Here is an 18497-nt window from a genome sequence, read left to right on the forward strand (position 1 = left end):
ATTTTCACTCTATAGAACTCAATTTTGACTAATTAGAGTGATAAATCATTCAAAAAATTACACAAGGTCAATTTTCGTTTATATTGTTAGATTTATTTATAATGAAGATAAATGAGAAAAATTAATGAAAACCTCTCCAAGCATATAACAGATTGTTGGCCAAGAAACACCCTTTTTAGGATCCATATCATCTAAGTGATTCTGTACAAATTGAACTGATGCTGCAAAATCTGCTTGATTAAATTCATAAGGTACATTCCAGCCTAAGGGTCCGAATTTTCTTCTTTCTTGTACTACAGTGTGTAAAAATGCAACAGCATATAACAAAGGTGGCCATTGTGATTGAGTACTGTAATCTAATGTATCTTGAGTCACTGCTTGATAAGTTCTCTTCAAACTAGCTCTTATACCTTGAGGTGGTTCATTTGTAAATTTAATTGCCATCTGAAATATTATTTTCCATATTTGCTATGTTTTATTCAAATTGGTTTCATAAAAAATTGCTCTTCTCATTTTCAATGCAACAATCAATATATTTATGTTAGATACGTGAAGAATTATAAACTAAAAATTTAACCTGTAGTAAACCGATGGGAAATTGAGAATGTACTTCAGTCGTCATCCATAATCGGAACGCTTCATGAATAGTTTCTGTTTCAACAAGAGCATCCATTACTTCCGTACAGAAAGGCAATGATAAATGAATATTTTGTAACAGAACCCAGCCACCCGTACTCATGGCTTCACTAATCATTCTTCGAGCATGGAGTTCTTGACCTTGTCCCATAGACACTGAATTTAATGCTATTATAACAGAAATATTGTTCATCAAACACTTTTTGTTATTGTTAATGTTTTGTTATTGTTAGTATTTTTCTTTATTTGCATTACAAAAATAATTAAATTGATAACTTACGAATCGTTTTTTGTTTAGCTAATGCTGTAATTTGAGGACTCGGATCAGATCCTATAGATAATAAGCATATTAGTGGTGTCCTAGGTTCAGATTCTAACCACGTTGCTTCTAAATCTAATATTTTAGCTTCCCCATATTGTTTACCCAATGATTCAGTAATATACTTTCTCGCCTGGGATAAAGTTCTATCAGGACTCCACGATCTGATGAGCAATAATTTCCGAAACACATCAAGACTTTTTTGATAGCCGCAGGGTAAATCTTCCTCCTCTGGCTTCTCTTTTTCGTACCATACCCTCCAGTCTCTTTCACTGAATTCAATTTTTGTTAGTATATCCGAGAATACTTTTAGTCTACTTATTTCGACTAAATTTAACCATGTTATATCGAGTATCCATTTGAACGGTTTTGGTGTTACTGCATTAAGATCCAAGGACGCTCCACCTTTTATGAAGGCATTGAATTCTGCATGGGAAATTGTGCCTTTATGACAATCTATTTTCATACCTAGCATCAATGTGAATAAAGATTTATGCCTTTCGTAAAGACTTCTCAGAGTAAACGCCCAAACCTCGTACGTGAGATGGCGTAGAATAATGTTTATTCGTTCGGAAGTTATAGAACTCTTCGTAGATTTTGTAATTGAATTATCAAAGATTGTCAAAAATTGTCTCAACGAATTTTGATACATTACATTAACATTGCTCATTTCAACTATCAAAAAATACAAAATAGATCCTCTTGACGCAACTGCACGAAATTCTTCGCGTGCTAAGGTGATTTTTTTCTCAGTAAGAGCGGATACTTGCAATTTTTCATTTACTGATTCAGCCGTAGTTTTGGTTTCTCGAAGAACAGTTATTAATGCTTCATCATCTACCAAAGAACCCTCTGAAGATGTAAGTCTGTGTAGTAATGTACTTTCAAGTTCCTTCATCGAACGCTGATTAGTCATAACTGATTCGAATAAAGCGACTCTTTCCGCTTCCAAATCAGCTTTCTCCATAAGTATTACTCGACCTAATAACTGATCTTCTAAACCTAACATTGTCACGGTAAAGTCAATAATCGATGTCTTCGCGGATATTTCTGGACTGTATGCTGGGTTTGGCAGTTTAGTAGTGATATATAACATAAATCCTGGCATTACATCACATTCTTTATCTCCAACGATAACCTTCTCAATAGATCCTGATTTAATGAAGTTCTTTTCAAGTACGTTATCGAGTACTGGATCGAGTTCTTCTGCAACATCCTCGATTAGCAATGGTCTGCCTAACGAAAGACTGTCCTCAAGATGAGTTCGGAAATATTTATGATTTAATGAAGTAATCTGCAACTCATTTGTGCTTTCTTTATTCTTAATCCACATCTTTCCCTGATTTTGAGGATCCACAAGAAGCGGATAAGATGACGATTTCGTAACTATGAGTGCATTTTGTACGGATAACTCGTCATTCGGTAATCCTTGAAGAGTCCATTCTGACGTTGTTGCTGTGTCAACGAGCATATTCGTTATATTTAAATTTTTAGTAAAAGGTATAGATTTGGTGGTTAGTATATTCATCCACGCAGTCACCAAGCTAGCTCGATATTGCTGATTATAAGGTCCACAGTACGATAAAAATCCAGTTGCCAACAAAACGTCTCCGACTAATTGTCCCAGTTGAATCTTAAATTCTCTACTTTGCTCAGTCCAACGAATCTTTTCGCCACCTAATCCATTTATCAAAGCAGTTGCAGCTGTCATTTTTCTCAGACATACATTCGCAGCCTCTGTTAATCTTTGCTTCTCTGCTACCGCGGTATCATACTGTTCTTTAACCATCTGTAAAGCCAATTCTCTTTCCGATAATTCTCTCTCAGCATTTGCCAAATCCTCCATTGCGAGTTTTAATCGTGCTTCTTGCAGTGCTAAATTAGCTTTTAAAGGAAGAACTTCTTTATTGACGGAATGGAAAAATGCCATAGCTTTAGTCCACGATAATAAACCAGCAACATCACCGCATACACGCCTGGCTGTTTCCATATTGTAATCTTCCATTTTAAAGTAAGGTTGCAATAGCTCAACCATCTCATTATTTATTATATCTTTTGGATAATTTTGTAATTGTAATAAAAACGTTGTACTGGCCAGGAGTTTCAAAGATTCTGCCCATGAAGGTTTGGGGCACGGTGCAGCTGTGTCAGGTACAACTGATCCAATTTTACGTTGAAACAAAATTAATACACAATCCATAATTCTCATTATTAGATGAGGTGGTCTACCTAGCTTTCTTACTGTTGCTATGTGGGCAGGTTTAATAGTATTTAGAGCAGCTTCCGCTTCTTCTAATGCTGGTTTCGCAGCTTCTAACTTTTGTTCAGCCAGCGCTTTTTCATCAGCTATACAAGCTACTAATTGTTCCGCTTTTTCCTTTACCTTTTGTACCTGATTCTTAAAAGCTTCAGCTTGCATTGCTCTTTCTGTCACCTCTAAAAGTACCGTTTCAGCTTTCTCGGAAGCCTGAACTAGTTCCTGCTCCATTACGGCCAAGTCTCTCTTTAGGATCTCAACTGATATTGATGCTTCCTCGAGTTTTGCTAAACCTGTATCCATTCTTTTAGCTCCTTCACCAAGTTCATGTTGCTTAGATCGGTAGATATTTTTGTATCCACCGATGAAATTTAAATAAGACTTTGGAGTTACATGAGTGGCACGTCGAAATCTTTGGAAATATTCTATAGATGTTTCCGAAACAATGTCTTGTATGGATCCTAATGCATTCACCAATTCAGTCTTTACATCGTTAGTACAAGCGATTTCAAAATCATGTAGAAAATGTTTAGCAACCAAAATTAAAGCATCCTTAGGCCAAGGTTGGAACCAATCTATAGTGCAACCTGAAATGAGTGCTGGAAATCGCTGAGCGCGATTCCGGAACTTTTCACCCACAGGAGAGAAGCAAAAAACAACATGTAAATTTTGACAAGTTCTTTGCAAAAAGAAATCCATCACCAATTCGTTATTAAGAGTTTTTTTAGGATTTTCTCGTTTTAAAATAGGTGTTAATTCCGAGATAATTTCCGCTTGTTCGTCACGTGTAAATAAGTTGCTAATAACTCCTGAACTCAGAATATTATTTAAATATTCGAGAAAGCCTTCCTCTTTAATATCAAGGTCAGTGAAGATAAACGTTGTACCCTTGCCTTGAGCACCACAAGTGCGATACAGAAATCTTAGATCTTCTAAGAAGTTGGCTATGTTATAAGACCTAGTCAAAGTAATTTGAAACGTTTTGTATCCGGCAATAAAAGATGATAACCTTGTAAGACTTTGTTTGCCAGAACCGCCGACACCTACTAACATCACATTGCCTTTTGGATGTCTAATGACTCTAGATATCTTTACTAGATGCAGCATAGCGTCAGGGAAAAATACTAGATCCATTCCAGCACCTCTTTGCATTTCGTTGAACTGTGCCAGAAACATGTCTAGTCTCTCTCTTAATACTTGAGCATCATAAACAGGTTCGTATACCTTGGGAAGTTCTACGTCTGCATCTTCACCTTCTTCGCCGGTTGGTTCTGGAGCATCTCTGTCATCAAAAAAGTCTTGTTAATATATAACATAACATTTTTTAAATTACAAAGCGTGTTGATGATTTTATTGATTATACAGACAGATCAACAAAGGTTGATGTATGCTCACAGAATAAATTATAATTGATTTATTGTAGCTTACTGTAAAACTATTGCACATAATAAAAAATTTAAAAAGTTAAATATATGAAACTAAACTCAGCAAACAGGTATATAATTAGTATTTGCTAGGAAGGTTTACGTATTAAAAATGTTTTCTATATTTTAAAATTAATTATTTTAATAATTTTTTAAAGATACTGATTTTTCCAAAATAATAATTTTGTAATTTTTTAAAATATATTAATTTATTTTATTCTTTTTTATTTTTTTGTAATATTTCTAAAATAAAATATGATCTTCTATTCTCATATATCAAATTTATTATTAAAATTTAAGATGAAGTAATATTTGCAATATAAATTTGGCTGCATGAACTAATCGTTTTACTTGACACTGTGTGATTATACTTATCTCTAAAAATAAAGTGAGCTAGAAATTCAATGATACGATAATAAAAGATTTTTATATTAATATTTCTATATTAAAATAGAATATTTAAGCATTAATTTGAGCCTTTTTCAAAATCTCTTGCAAATCAGTTACAAATTTTCAAAAATTGTAAAAAATGAATAAAATATTTCTCTTTGCGGATTTAGATTTGGTATATAAACTACGAAAAAGTAGTCCTTTTTCTAAACAATAAAAAAAAATTTGCATCTGTTATAACCATGATTACGAACCTCATGAAATCGACGAATGTAGGATTTTGATCCAGCATATTTATATATTTCTCTCCTAAAATATCGGCTACAACGCGAATTAATTCTTCATCAAACCAATCTTTGTCGCTTTGTATCGTAAGTCTATCGCTGAACACTCGTGTACATTCATGCTTCCAAAGCAACATCAGTACGCTTTCCTTATCAATGACCGTTGACAATGTACCGACCATACCTTGCCAGATTCTCGAGAGATCTCGAAGGTTAAATACATAATGAAACTTCGCAGGTGTTGGTAACAGCTTCGCCCGTGTTCTCTCCCACAGTATTCTAGTCAAGGGAATCATTTTCTTAACCAGCTGACGCACTGTTTGTGAGAATCCTCTTTTAACATTGTAATGTCCTTCGCCTAAGACGCTAAAGATTCGATCGATTGATGCGTTGTCAGGCAAAGTACAATTAAAAATACAAAATTGTCTCTTGAGTCTTGAGGGAATGTCGTTTCTTCCGCCTCCGGGCTGGCACATGGCCGCTAAGAAAGTAACATCAACAATAGCGGTAAAGTCACCAGGTTTCTCCAAAGAGTAAAATCCCTTCATGTCCATAGTTTGCCGAACAATCTCGTTGGTCACTTGATCACCCCATTCATTGATTTGAGGCAAATTTACATCATCAATAAAGATTAACATTTTTTTGCCACCTGGTGGTCCGAATGTATTTCCTAAACGCTTTTCTACGTAACTCTCAATGGTTTTTTGAAACTGATATGGACTAGTTGCAGAGCTAAAATTGAAAGAGCGATTCAAAGTTGTATCTGGATTTGCTTTCTTCATATATGATTTCATCATGACAGTTTTAGCAGAACCTTGCTCGCCTATTAGTAACACAGCTTTATCCTGACGACCAATTAAATCAATCAAATATTGAATCCTTACATTATCTGGTATAGGTATTAAAACATTACTGTAGTCAGGTGTTGAGTATTCCGGATAAACGTAATTGGTCACAATACTTGTCCATGTATCCCATATGCCTTTATCAGTGACGAAAAAGTCAAATACCGTAGCATCCAAATACCTATCAGAAGTTGGAAGATCCAAGGTATCGAAGTTTTCTCGAAGATACCTGTCGTACTTTTGTCTGTCGGCAGTTTCTAACAATGCTCCTATACCCCACACTAACGCAAAAACGTAAAGACGTGTTAAATATTCTGCCGTTATAGGAATAGGTTTATCTTTCTCCATATCTTCATCCTCGGTTTCTTCTACTTCTACTTCAGGAGGTATTAAGCCTTCTAGCAGACAAAGCATTTGTCTTACTATATTACATTGCAAGACATCAATAGCAAGCACTAACGTTTGAGTGCTCCATGAATAGATCTAATAAATTAATAATTTAGTTAAATTTTACAATATTATATTTTTATAACAAGATTACTTGATGCTATTTCTTTCTTATTACATAATTTATAAACTATTATTTAAAATACATACTTAATATAATTAATAAAAGAATAACCGATTTAATCTTATTATATCGTCAATTTTTGTTTAATTAATAATAGTTAATATCTTTTTCAAGTTAAAAAAAACATTGATTTTACTATAAATGACAGTAAAATTACATGAAATATTACATTTAAAATTTAATATTAAAGTTAAATCACATAGAAAAATAGATGGGCAAAATTGTTTATTGTTAATTTACCTGTGCGAAAGAATCTGTAAATAATTTTTCGAGAACTTCTTGCTCCAATGACGATCGTGATTTTAGCCAAGCAGTAACAACTGGATTCCAATCCAATCCTGAGGAGCTCATGTACACCATTCCGTTTCGCGAAACAGTTGCAGGACTAGCATTATCAATGTTGTGCGGCTCAAAAATAATTTTACACGTTGGTGCCATCGATAATCTGTCACCATTAGCTAAAGTCAAAGTTTTATTATCATCCAATACAGAATTTAAATTTTCTATCCAAATACTGTCAACGGGACCATCAAGTACTAGCCATATGTGTTCACCCTGCTTTAATTTTAATGTTTTACGCCATAAAGCTGAGAAAATTCCATCTGTCCAATCATTCGTAGCTACATCTAAACGACCGAACATTTGAGCGGCTGTTATACTTTTAGGATTCATTCTCATTTCTCTGTAAAGTTAAATAAAATAAAATAATATAAATATATAAATTTGAAAAAATTGATTTTATAAATAATATTTATTTTTATTTTATTTTTTATTTTGTAAAAATCATTTATTGAGAGAAAGAAGGGGGAGAGACAGAGAGAGGAGAGAGAGAGAGAGGGAAAGATTGAGACAGAAAGAGAAATCAATAAGAATAATTGCTATAAAGTGATATATGTTTTTCGCAATGTACAAATAAATGTTTTCTCTCTCTCTCTTCCCCTTTCTGTATCTTTCAATAAGTAACTTTATATATATATATATATATTAATATTCCATTACCTATGGGAATTGCCACATTGCGTTAATGCTTTCATTAAGATATGTATACAAGTAGTCTTGCCCGCGCCGGTTGGACCTAACGTCATGATACCGTGTCTCACTCTTTGCGTTTCATATAATTGTATTAATTTTAGTACCCATGGCGAATGATAAATTAGTCCAGCTTGCTCTACTTGTTCATTAATAGCTGTTTCCAATTCAGGATATGAAGTTTTCTCCAGGACTTGATTGGGAAATAAATCAGCTACGAGAGATATAAAGAGTGGTTCATCCTCATCTAAAAAAAGTGTTACATGTTTTAGCATATTAACGTTTATGCGTTAACTATATATGTAATTAATTAGTTTATGCGTTTTGTTTAAATTAATATTAGCATAATAACCTATGAGTTTCGACAGATTCATGTCTCTTAGAACTCGCATGACGATTGTACTTTCCGTGTCCTTGGAATTGACTCTCTTCGCCGCTCCTAAGGTTCTTAACACGGACAATATATTTCGCAGACCGAAATCGTAGTGAACCTAACAATTGATTACATTGCAAAATGCATGAACAACTTATAATCGGGTTTTTTCTTAAGAAAAAAATCTTTTTCTCTTTAACAATTTACAATTAGTTAATATTACCTGTTTGGTCAATTGCTCTTCGCATAATTTATAAAGAGTATAAAATTTACGAGCAAGAGTAATATTCTCTAGAAATCCACAACTAGCTAACTTTACACGTATGATAATCTGACGATCAGGTACCATCATAGCTACTGTGCGAAATTGTATTTTTAGATTCTCTGGCAATTCTTTTCGTCCTGCATACCCAGGATTCTACAATTTACACAGCATTAATTTTTTTATGGGTTAAACATTTTATTAAACAACATATGATATTATAAATAAAAAAATTCTGTAAATACGAAAAAATTGTATGACGTAAAAATCATAGATCATATCTTTTATATATAACTTTGCCACATTTTATTATTTTTATTATAAAAATTTTTTATTTTTTAAGTTATTTGTACAGCATTTAGAAAAAGAAAATAAGAATCAAGAACAACGGATAATATTGGATCAGAAACACATTTTCAGTAAAAAAGAAAGAAAAATATGTTTTGCCTAATATTAACATATCGAAAAAGTATTATTTGGTAAAAGTTTATTTTAGGTCAGCACATTATAAATTTATTTTATCTGAAACAAAGTTGTGCAATTAATTACTGAAAAGATATAAAAACTTATGATAAATGTAACATCAGTTCTTTTAATAAGTTTAAAATTTGAGTAATAATTTATTCTAAAATATATCGGGATCAATTTAAAAGTTTGGTAAAATTTAAAAGAAATTTTTGAAGAATTTCTGAATTATTGTTTTGAATTTAAGGAAAGGCAGGAAAGAATCTTAAAGAACAAATAAGGTTTGATTTAATATTTAATTATTTCTCATATTTACGAGGTATTTCTACTCCAAATTACTCAACTCTATTTTAATTTCTCAATTGTTTTGTTATATAATAACATTACCATAGTAATAAATATTCCAAGTTCTGGACACATATCAACTTGATCTCCATCTGTGAAGACAAACTGTTTCTTTTTTTCTTTTTTTGCTGCAAGTACTACAGCGACTTGTTGTGCGGCAACAGACAAAACTGGCAATTCAATTCTGTTAAATTCATCGAAACAGCCCCATGAGCCGCTTTGTGCCAATCCTTTATAAATGCGACCTAATCCTCGATAATCCATTTGATCGGAGCAATTGAAAACTACGACATACTTTGCCAAAGTTTTTCCCATGTCTTTTACAGTTTCGGTTTTTCCGGTTCCTGCCGGACCGCACGGGGATCCTCCCATCGACATTGACAGAGCTTGCGCTAATGTAATGTAACATCTAAAATGTATAAAAATTGAAATAGCGCGTACGATGCCGTATGATAGAAGACACGATTGTACTTACCTATCGGTTAATGGCGTAATAACCAATCGCTCGGTACATCCCAAGTATTCATTTTGGTAGGTAAAATGAACATCCGTTATGCATATGGATGTTTTGTCTAGATCTTCTTTAAAATAAAACCTGCATTGCTTTAACCATTCAAAATCATTCACGGATCGTACATTCAAACGACACTAGATAAATGGAAAATATTAATTATTCGTTGTATCTGAGATTCTAGTAGATATTCATGTTTCAAATACGTATTTAGACAGTAAAAATTTAATTTAGCAGCATACCAAAATATCAAAAATATCACGTTGGTGCACGTGTATAGTAATTAATGTTTCGAATTTAATTCGTTCTATTTTAGTAAGATCTCTTGTGGTTTGATCGATTAACGTATTTAAAAGATCAAGAAACTTATTGTTGGTTTCGACCATAATTTTTTTATCGGCGCGAGCTTGAGCTAAGGCTAGTTCGCCATCTCGCGTCCAAATCATTTGAATGCCTAGCAAACCTATTTGAGCAGGCATTTTGTCAAGAAAGCTCAATAAATTGAAGTTTGCGTCATTAATCATGCTGTAGCATTGACGGATAATAGAATGTAAAGAAAGTTGCGATGTTTGTAACAATTGCATCAACCATGTTTCCACGGAACCTTCTGCTCTTACTGCTTTCTCAAGCTTTATAGATAATTAAAACAAATTTAATTTAATTTTTAAAATTAATAGATTTATTATTCATATATATTATATTTATATCTATAATTATATATGTACATTTATATGAGATTATTACTTTAATTAATTATACATACATATTTACCTGTATAGTTTCACCTTCTGATGAAACAATGGCTGTCATTTTATTGTATTCAATGTCATGAAATTTTACGTAGCGTGTGTTATCGAATATAGAAAGTAAGTGATTTTGTATAGTATGAGAATCGGACGCTTGTCCAAGTATCTCCAAGAGTGCAGGGTCAGAAACGAAGAAAAATCTTGGAAACATCATGCGTTTCTTCTCTAAATATCTAAAATACGATATTTAAAAAAATAATTTTTGGAAAACAGATTTTAATAGGTGTTTTGAATTTGTATTACATTAAAATTTGCTGTAATTAAAGTGAAAATTACATTCAGAGATTCCTAAGTGTTTAAAAAAGAAGGATGATCATATAAATATTACTAATCGTAGTATACTTACCCACTTAGAGATTTTTGACATAATTCTAATTGCTCCTGTAAATGTGGTAGAAGCTGCTTCAGCAAATCATCGCCTACGCAACAAGGTACAACTCCTGGTGTTTCGTGAGCACGTTGCATGATCTTTTGCCAGCTTTTGTCGATTTTGCTGAATCTTTTAGCTTCTTTTGGTAATTGTTTCGCAATATCGCCACCCACGAACACCGCCTCGAGATAAACCCACATGTTTTGCACAAGTAACCATCTTTCGAGGATTTCATTCGTGTTAGATAAATCAGAAAGCCACTGTTGTATCTGCTTTCTAAAGGGCGCATTGTAGCGGTTTGACATAAGTGAGCCAAGAACCATCAAGCTATCTTCCAGTTGACTGATAGTCTCTGCTGTTGTATCTCCCCTCAGCAACAATTCCCCTCTGTTATTAAACGTCATAAAAGTCAATTCATGAGATGACCATTCGTTTACTACTGTCCTCAATTTCGCTTCAATATCCTTCTCCTTCATAGCTGATATACAAATATCTTCGATGTCTTCTTTGTTCTTTAGTAGTGGCGCTTCAAGAATATTTTTAAGACAGAAACCTTCACTCTCCAAATCGAACAAATACCCTGTGACTTCTACAATTCTCTGCCAATGACGCGGTTTCATTGCTTTGTTTGCCATCAGCTCGAGAAGGGGACACATATCGTTAAAGTCGTCGATTGTCTTCTTAAGTGCAAAGAATGCTGGCCATTCCTTTAATCCTTTTGGCAATTTGCGACAACGATTTTGAAACTCCATCAATTCATTGTTTATTTCTTCGATATTAACCTAAATAATTTACATAACTATAACAATCTATGTTTGTACAAATACGAAAATTTTCAAAAAATATTTGCAATTTTAATTGTTAATAAATTAAAAATGCAAATTTAGATTATATACGCGTAAAAATTTGATGAGTAGAACAATATGAAAACAATTTTTTTCGTTCTCAATATAAAATCCAATTCATAGATTGATATTAATATGTGTACTTTAATTTTGGAAAAGAATTTCTAAATCTATAAAAGAAATACATATGAAATCTTATTAATGATGTGCACGAATGACTACATTATCAACCTTGATCAAATTTCACTCCAGGATCCCCTTAAATGTATGTACGTATAATATTGTTTAACTTGTAAATTTAAAAAAATTACAGAATGCACGTATAAAAACACACGTACACACACGTATATTAAAATATGCCCTGTGTATATAAGAAACGACGCATGATTTCTTACCTCGCCCCATGGAATATCGTAATAGCTACTGACTCTGTCAATGACGTCATTGTAAAGTTTATACAATTTCTGCAGTAAATTCAACTCCTTTCTGATTTGTGAAAGTTCTGGATAATCTGTGATAGGCAAACCAAAAAGCTCTTCACCGCTTTGGTAGGTTTGTAGCTTTCGCCACATGCCATCAAATCTGTTCTGAAACAATATTTGTCTATCTGAAGCGTCACGGGGACTCAAACCTGGCTGCATCGGTCCGGACGATCTGTACTCTTCGCAATACATTTCATTGTCGGCACGGAATTTCTCAAGATTATTTTTTAAATCGTTTTCGAATTGCGGTTGTAAATTCAGTAGCAAGACATGACTCCCTTGCGCTCGTGCCAACAGATTTTGCCAGGTATCTCTCAAATTATCCACCTGTTCCAAGCATTCCTGATCCACAGGTACTTCGTATCTTGTAACTATATTGAAAGCTTCTTCGATGGGATCAATTTTGAGTTCCATATCAACCTCTTGCTCGCGAATTTTTTTCAAAGTGTCCATAATAAGACGTACGTCATCCAAATCGCGAATTTGATGATCTAATTTACGATCCATTTCGTTTATTAGCGCATAAACGTATTCCATTTCGCGACGATATTTTTTCTTCATTGCTTGACCTATTTTATGTGTGCAACCTATAAAAATTGTTTTTAATTAAGTAGTCTGTTATTATTACGCATTAATAATAAAATAGAAAATAAATTACTATTATTGTCTAAAACTTTGGATAAAATTATTGTAATTGTTGATAATTTTATAAAAAAAGATAAAATGTATGTATCTACCTACTTTTCATATTCTGTACTTTTTATATATTAAATTATTTCATAAAATTATTACTTATTCTTACAATTAAAATTAATACTTTTAAATATTTTATTAATATAGATAATTTAAAACAGTCAAATCTAGAATTATAATATTTAAATAATAATATATTAAAGCTACCTTTAATTTCTGTATAAACACCATATTTCAGCTTTTCTGTTGATACAGCAATCGATGTACCGAATATGATCATATCTGGCTCGGTAGCTAATCGATCTTCGAGTTCACTGTGTTTACGAAGAATAGTTTCGAATTCTGACAAAGAGATTTGTAGCAATTCTCGCATATTGCGATCATTTTTCCACAGAAATTTATAAGGCTTCCAACGATCAAGAAATTCTGTCAAGTCCTATAAGTTTAATGTGGCAATTTAAGTTGATAAATGGATGTCAAATTTGATATTATTATTACTTACTTGTCGCAATTCCATTGTACAACTGCTTAACATGCCGAGAAGTTTAATGATTTCCTTATTGTCCATAACCATTGTGTAGAAGTTTTTTTCTTGAACCGGAAATACAGGTTTCTCTTCAGAGAGAATTTTATAAAGTCTTCGCCTTCTAGTTTTCGAATCTTCCAGTTCTTCCTGCTTTTGTTTTGCGGCGTCACTTTGTGCTTGCAATACAATATTGGCTAAATTTCGTTTAGATGTATAGGGAAGATTCTTCCACAAGCTCTAATAATTAAATAACATAAAAATTGCATAATGTTTTAAATAAAAAAATTAAGCTTTACAATTTTAATATAATTGTCTTACCTTACTACCTCTAGAATTCCATTGCGCAACTCCTTTCGCGACACCCGTAATCATTTTTCCAACTGATGTCAATGCTTCTTGAACATCATCTAAACTTGGTTTGACTGTTACTGCAGGAATCATCAGTGTTGCATGTAATAAGAATATTGGATTCGGAGTTGCTTCTATAAATACAATTAATTTTCTTCTATAAATACAATTAATTTATAATTGCAACGGATTTAAGCAACAAATTTTGAATGGAGATTAATTTGGATAAAAAACTGTTTAAATCTGAAGATATTTGGCCATGTTTAATTAGATTTCACTCAAAATATTTAATAATATTTGTTTAATACAATATAATCTAATATATATTACGTTTACACACACACACAGACACACACACACACACATAAATTTATTAAAGATATTTAATTAAATATCTTTGATATAATTATATAAAAATAAATTCTGATAAAGACATAATTTGTGAAAGACAAATATTCATTTATAAAAAAATATTAGAGAAAGACTTTATATTTAGTATAAAAGCATTTTTATTTACATCAATTTAGTCGCCTTACATGTAAAATAATTATTTATATGAATAAGTATATCTAATAGTTTAAAAGAAAGGAAATATTAAAAAGATTACTTTAATTATTTTAATATGATTAAAGCAACTTTTTATCCATGTATTTTATTAAAAATTGAATCTATATATATAAAAATGTAAATGTTTGTTCCTCATCTAAGATCTCCGTAAGTTTTTCACTGATTGCTTTGAAATTTTGACACAATGTTGCATTCGTAACCGGGAGTGTTCTTATGGGGTTTGATTTTGGAAATACCGTGTGTTTAAAAAATAATGGCCATAATTTAATTTTAAACAATATTTTTTAAATATTTTTTTGTAATTTTGACACAACGTTGTATTGAATTTAGTTAGAAGTACGTGAATAAATGAATATTAGATTTACTGGTTGTTTCATAAATGCAGGCCTTTAATTTGAGAATGTTTCTTTTAGCGTGTATATGACAATTTAGACACAATGGCAGGATTTGAAATTTTGACACAATGTTGCATTCGAAAACGAGAGTGTTCTTATAGGGTTTGATTTTGGATATACCAATGTTTCAAAAATGATGGCCTTAATTTAAGTGTAAGAAATAGTTTTTCATTAATATTATTGAAATTTTGACACATTGAGACGGGAAGAGACCGGGAGAGACGGGGAGAGACCGGGAGAAACGGGGAGAGACCGGGAGAGACAAGTAGAGCCGGGGAGAGGCGAGTAGAGACGGGTAGAGATCGGGAGAGACGGGGAGAGACCTGGAGAGACGGGGAGAGACCGGGAGAAACGGGAAGAGACAGGGAGAGACGGGGAGAGACCGGGAGAGACAAGTAGAGACGGGGAGAGGCGGGGAGAGACCGGGAGAGAAGGAGAGAGACCGGAAGAGACGGGGAGAGACCGGAAGAGACGGGGAGAGACGGGGAGAGACTGGGAGAAACGGGGAGAGACCGGGAGAGACAAGTAGAGACGGGGAGAGGCGAGTAGAGACCGGGAGAGACGGGGAGAGCCGGGGAGAGCCGGGGAGAGATTTGGAGAGACGGGGAGAGACCGGGAGAGATGGAGAGAGACCTGGAGAGACGGGGAGAGACCGGGAGAGACGGGGAGAGACAGGGAGAGACCAGGAGAGACGAGGAGAGACGGGAGAGACCGGGAGAGGCGAAAAATGTTTTTATTGTGTTTAAATTAAAGTAATAAGAAAAATTCTTTTGAATGGATTTCTAAATCCATGGCAGCTCTTAGAAAAAAAAGGTAAAAGTACGTGAATGAATGAATATTAGATTTATTAAAGATAAATAAATGCTTATTCAAAAATAAAATAAAAAGAGCAACAGTAAAGCAAGGCTCTTAAAAGTTAAACAACGAAAACAAAGAAAATTCGAAAAAAACGTAGGATAAGAATAGAGAGCCACAGCAACGCGTGGCAGGGCATAGCTAGTATGACATAAAAATTTTTTTATAGTTTAGAAAATATAGAAAAGAATTTTTGTTCATAAATAAAAAAATATCTTAACACTGAAAAACTATTGAATTAATTCTATAATTTCTTGATATTTAACAAAATTTGTTTAAATTGTACAATTCGAATTTTTTAAACATATAACAAAAATATATTTATGTAAAAAGGTTATTTACTTAATTTGTAAAATCTTCCTTGTCGTTAAATAAAAATAGTTAAAATTTTTGTTTTGTTCAAGGTAAAAACTAATATTTATTATTACAACAATTTTTTAAAATTATAAGTTAAATAACAAGTATTTAAAGAATTACCTGAATCAAGTTCTCGAATAAATCTTTTTCTGATTGCATCTAAAGATATTCTGGTGACTTTTATTAACACATCCACGATTTTTCTGGAATAATATCGTCTCATCTCGGTTACTGCGTTTCGAACCATTTCTTGCATACTTTTGGATAAAGAACCAGGTGTTGTTAACAATTGATGAGGATCATCGAAATAATTCCATACTACAGACCAATCTTGCTGAACTGTTTGTTCTGTAGCTTCCTGTCCTTCCGCTCCTTTATTTTAAATAAAAAAATTATTTTTGTATTATTTAAAAATTTTTATAAAAATAACTGTATAACAGTTAATACGTAATTTTTATAAGTTATTCTTACATAATTATTCTTACATAGAAAATAAAAATAAGAAAACGGTTTAAAGGGTTAAGGAATTTTTAAATGTTTCAAAAATATTTTAAAAATATTTCAAAAGATAAATAATTTAATTTTTGCATAAAACCTAATATTTTAATTGTAAAATTAAAAAGAACAAGGTAAGGAACCTTCAGTAGTAAGAAAATCAAATTGATTGGAATCGACAGTGCTTTTGAAGCTATCTGTAGCCTTTCTAACAAGCTGCAATACTTCTTCTACCGCTTCTTCGATCATTGTGCTTTTACGATGTAAATCTATTGCTGCTATCCTACATATTTCTTCGTTCTTTTCTACAAATTCCTCTATTGCCCATGGTTGATCAGATTCGGGCAGAGTATGCAAAGTTACTTTTTGCATACTTGTCAACACTTGCAAAATCCTAGTACAATTATATTGTTGATATTATTACATTAACTTGTATAATTTTGTAAGCTTCTAATGCTTTTTAAATTTCAGTAAAGGAACAATCATTACAAGAATCGAAACAAAAATTAGTTAATTTTATCTATAACACATACCTATTATCATAAACGTCATGAACTCTTGTGATAAGAATATCAAAAGTTTTGATCTGTTCTTTTGTATTTTGGCAAAAATCTTTCCAATTTGCCTTGGTCCAGGTCAAGGTTGTTAAACCAGGTTCCAATAAAGACGCAATACAAACTAAATGTGGTAACAATAACGGACGAACTTCTAGTTTAACGCGTTTTGCGGTACAAACAAATTCCTCGATCATAAGTTGGAGCGAATCCGTGACTAAAGTAAAATAATCTTTTTTTGCCAATATTGTTAGTGCAACAATTGGGATCTCCAAATTTATCTTTGCTAAACAATCCGCTTCACGAAATAGAAGAATAACTCGGTTTTCGAGATTGACCTTCACTTTCGCCGATTTCTCGTCGACTGTAAGTAGCGGGCTGTTATGCAAAGTTTTTTTTTTATTATTATTTATAGTTATAAGTTGTTTAATATAAATATTGTTTCTATATAACAGTATTTATTTTTTAAAAATTATTTTAAGTAAACAAAATTAATTTTTGAACTTAAAACTAATAGTTTAAAACTGACCGTTTTAAACAGTCCTCGATAACCCAAGAATTCTGATGCGTCCAAATCTCAGCAATATCGTTCTGATATTGTTTTAGAATAGCAATTGCGTGATTATACCTTTTCACCAAGTCAGCAGTCAGTGGTAACGTTTTTAAAACAGGATGATTTGACACGGATGCTGTCAATTCATCCAGATGTACTCTAATTTTTATAAAAATTTCAATGTTACTCTTTATATAGACAGTTATTTTATTTATTTTCAAAACTATATTTCTTAAGTTATATAATTTTTAAAATTTCTTTAAGATTACATTTAATTATATTAATAACTATTTTACTTACTTTAAAGAATTTGCCCAAGTCAATCGTCCAGCTATAGGTGGCATGTGTCTCGGCAATGGAGGATCGTCTCTTTGTCGTTTGAATAGTTTTAAAATTCGGTCAATCTCTTTATCGCAATATTTCACAACTATGTTATATTTTTCCTCTAATTTGGTAAGCGGTATTTTTTCACTGACCTTAGAATATCAAAAATATTTAGAAAAAGAGTTCGCATATTAAAAAAAATTGATAATTTTAAAATATTTGTACGCAATTCTTCTTGCGGATTTATTAAAAGAACGAATATATTCATCACCTTTTCAAATCGTGTTAGAAATCGTATACCCTGTGGTGTTTCCCATACATCGGAATAATTTTTTTCAATAATCTCACCGATATTTTCTTTCAATGTATTTGTTTTTGCCATAAAATCATCATAATCGATATCAAAATCAGTGTTCCTTGGATCGAGATAATCGTAAGACTTACTAGTCGCAATCTTTTTAGCTTCTTCAAAGGTTTTTATAGCTTCTTCTAATGCTATAATATTGGACATAATAATTAATGCGAAATAAAAATATGCTTCCTTTAATTAGGATTTTTATTTTGCTTTAATTAAAATTAATTTTAATAATAATCCACGATTTTTATTAAAAAAAAT

General features: G+C 32.2%; 1 protein-coding gene across 1 annotated transcript in view; it reads right to left on the bottom strand.

Moving 5' to 3' along the window:
- LOC105835985 (dynein heavy chain 5, axonemal) overlaps window positions 1–18497 on the bottom strand; it is a 29084-nt gene that overhangs the window by 2807 nt on the left and 7780 nt on the right. Inside the window, exons 9-31 of the mRNA XM_036282723.1 lie at window positions 18153–18376; window positions 17858–18033; window positions 17534–17716; window positions 16984–17382; window positions 16594–16844; window positions 16076–16327; window positions 13752–13915; window positions 13410–13670; window positions 13115–13343; window positions 12128–12801; window positions 10864–11669; window positions 10483–10690; window positions 9954–10340; window positions 9676–9848; window positions 9243–9609; window positions 8352–8546; window positions 8108–8246; window positions 7726–8002; window positions 6967–7408; window positions 5281–6638; window positions 917–4494; window positions 578–804; window positions 133–444 (exon numbers count right to left, since the gene is read on the bottom strand). Of these exons, the coding sequence (XP_036138616.1) occupies window positions 133–444; window positions 578–804; window positions 917–4494; window positions 5281–6638; window positions 6967–7408; window positions 7726–8002; window positions 8108–8246; window positions 8352–8546; window positions 9243–9609; window positions 9676–9848; window positions 9954–10340; window positions 10483–10690; window positions 10864–11669; window positions 12128–12801; window positions 13115–13343; window positions 13410–13670; window positions 13752–13915; window positions 16076–16327; window positions 16594–16844; window positions 16984–17382; window positions 17534–17716; window positions 17858–18033; window positions 18153–18376 (11282 nt within the window). The remainder of the gene's footprint in view (window positions 1–132; window positions 445–577; window positions 805–916; window positions 4495–5280; window positions 6639–6966; window positions 7409–7725; window positions 8003–8107; window positions 8247–8351; window positions 8547–9242; window positions 9610–9675; window positions 9849–9953; window positions 10341–10482; window positions 10691–10863; window positions 11670–12127; window positions 12802–13114; window positions 13344–13409; window positions 13671–13751; window positions 13916–16075; window positions 16328–16593; window positions 16845–16983; window positions 17383–17533; window positions 17717–17857; window positions 18034–18152; window positions 18377–18497) is intronic.

The sequence above is a fragment of the Monomorium pharaonis genome, chromosome 2 (genome assembly GCF_013373865.1).
Source record: "Monomorium pharaonis isolate MP-MQ-018 chromosome 2, ASM1337386v2, whole genome shotgun sequence".
NCBI lineage: Eukaryota > Metazoa > Arthropoda > Insecta > Hymenoptera > Formicidae > Monomorium > Monomorium pharaonis.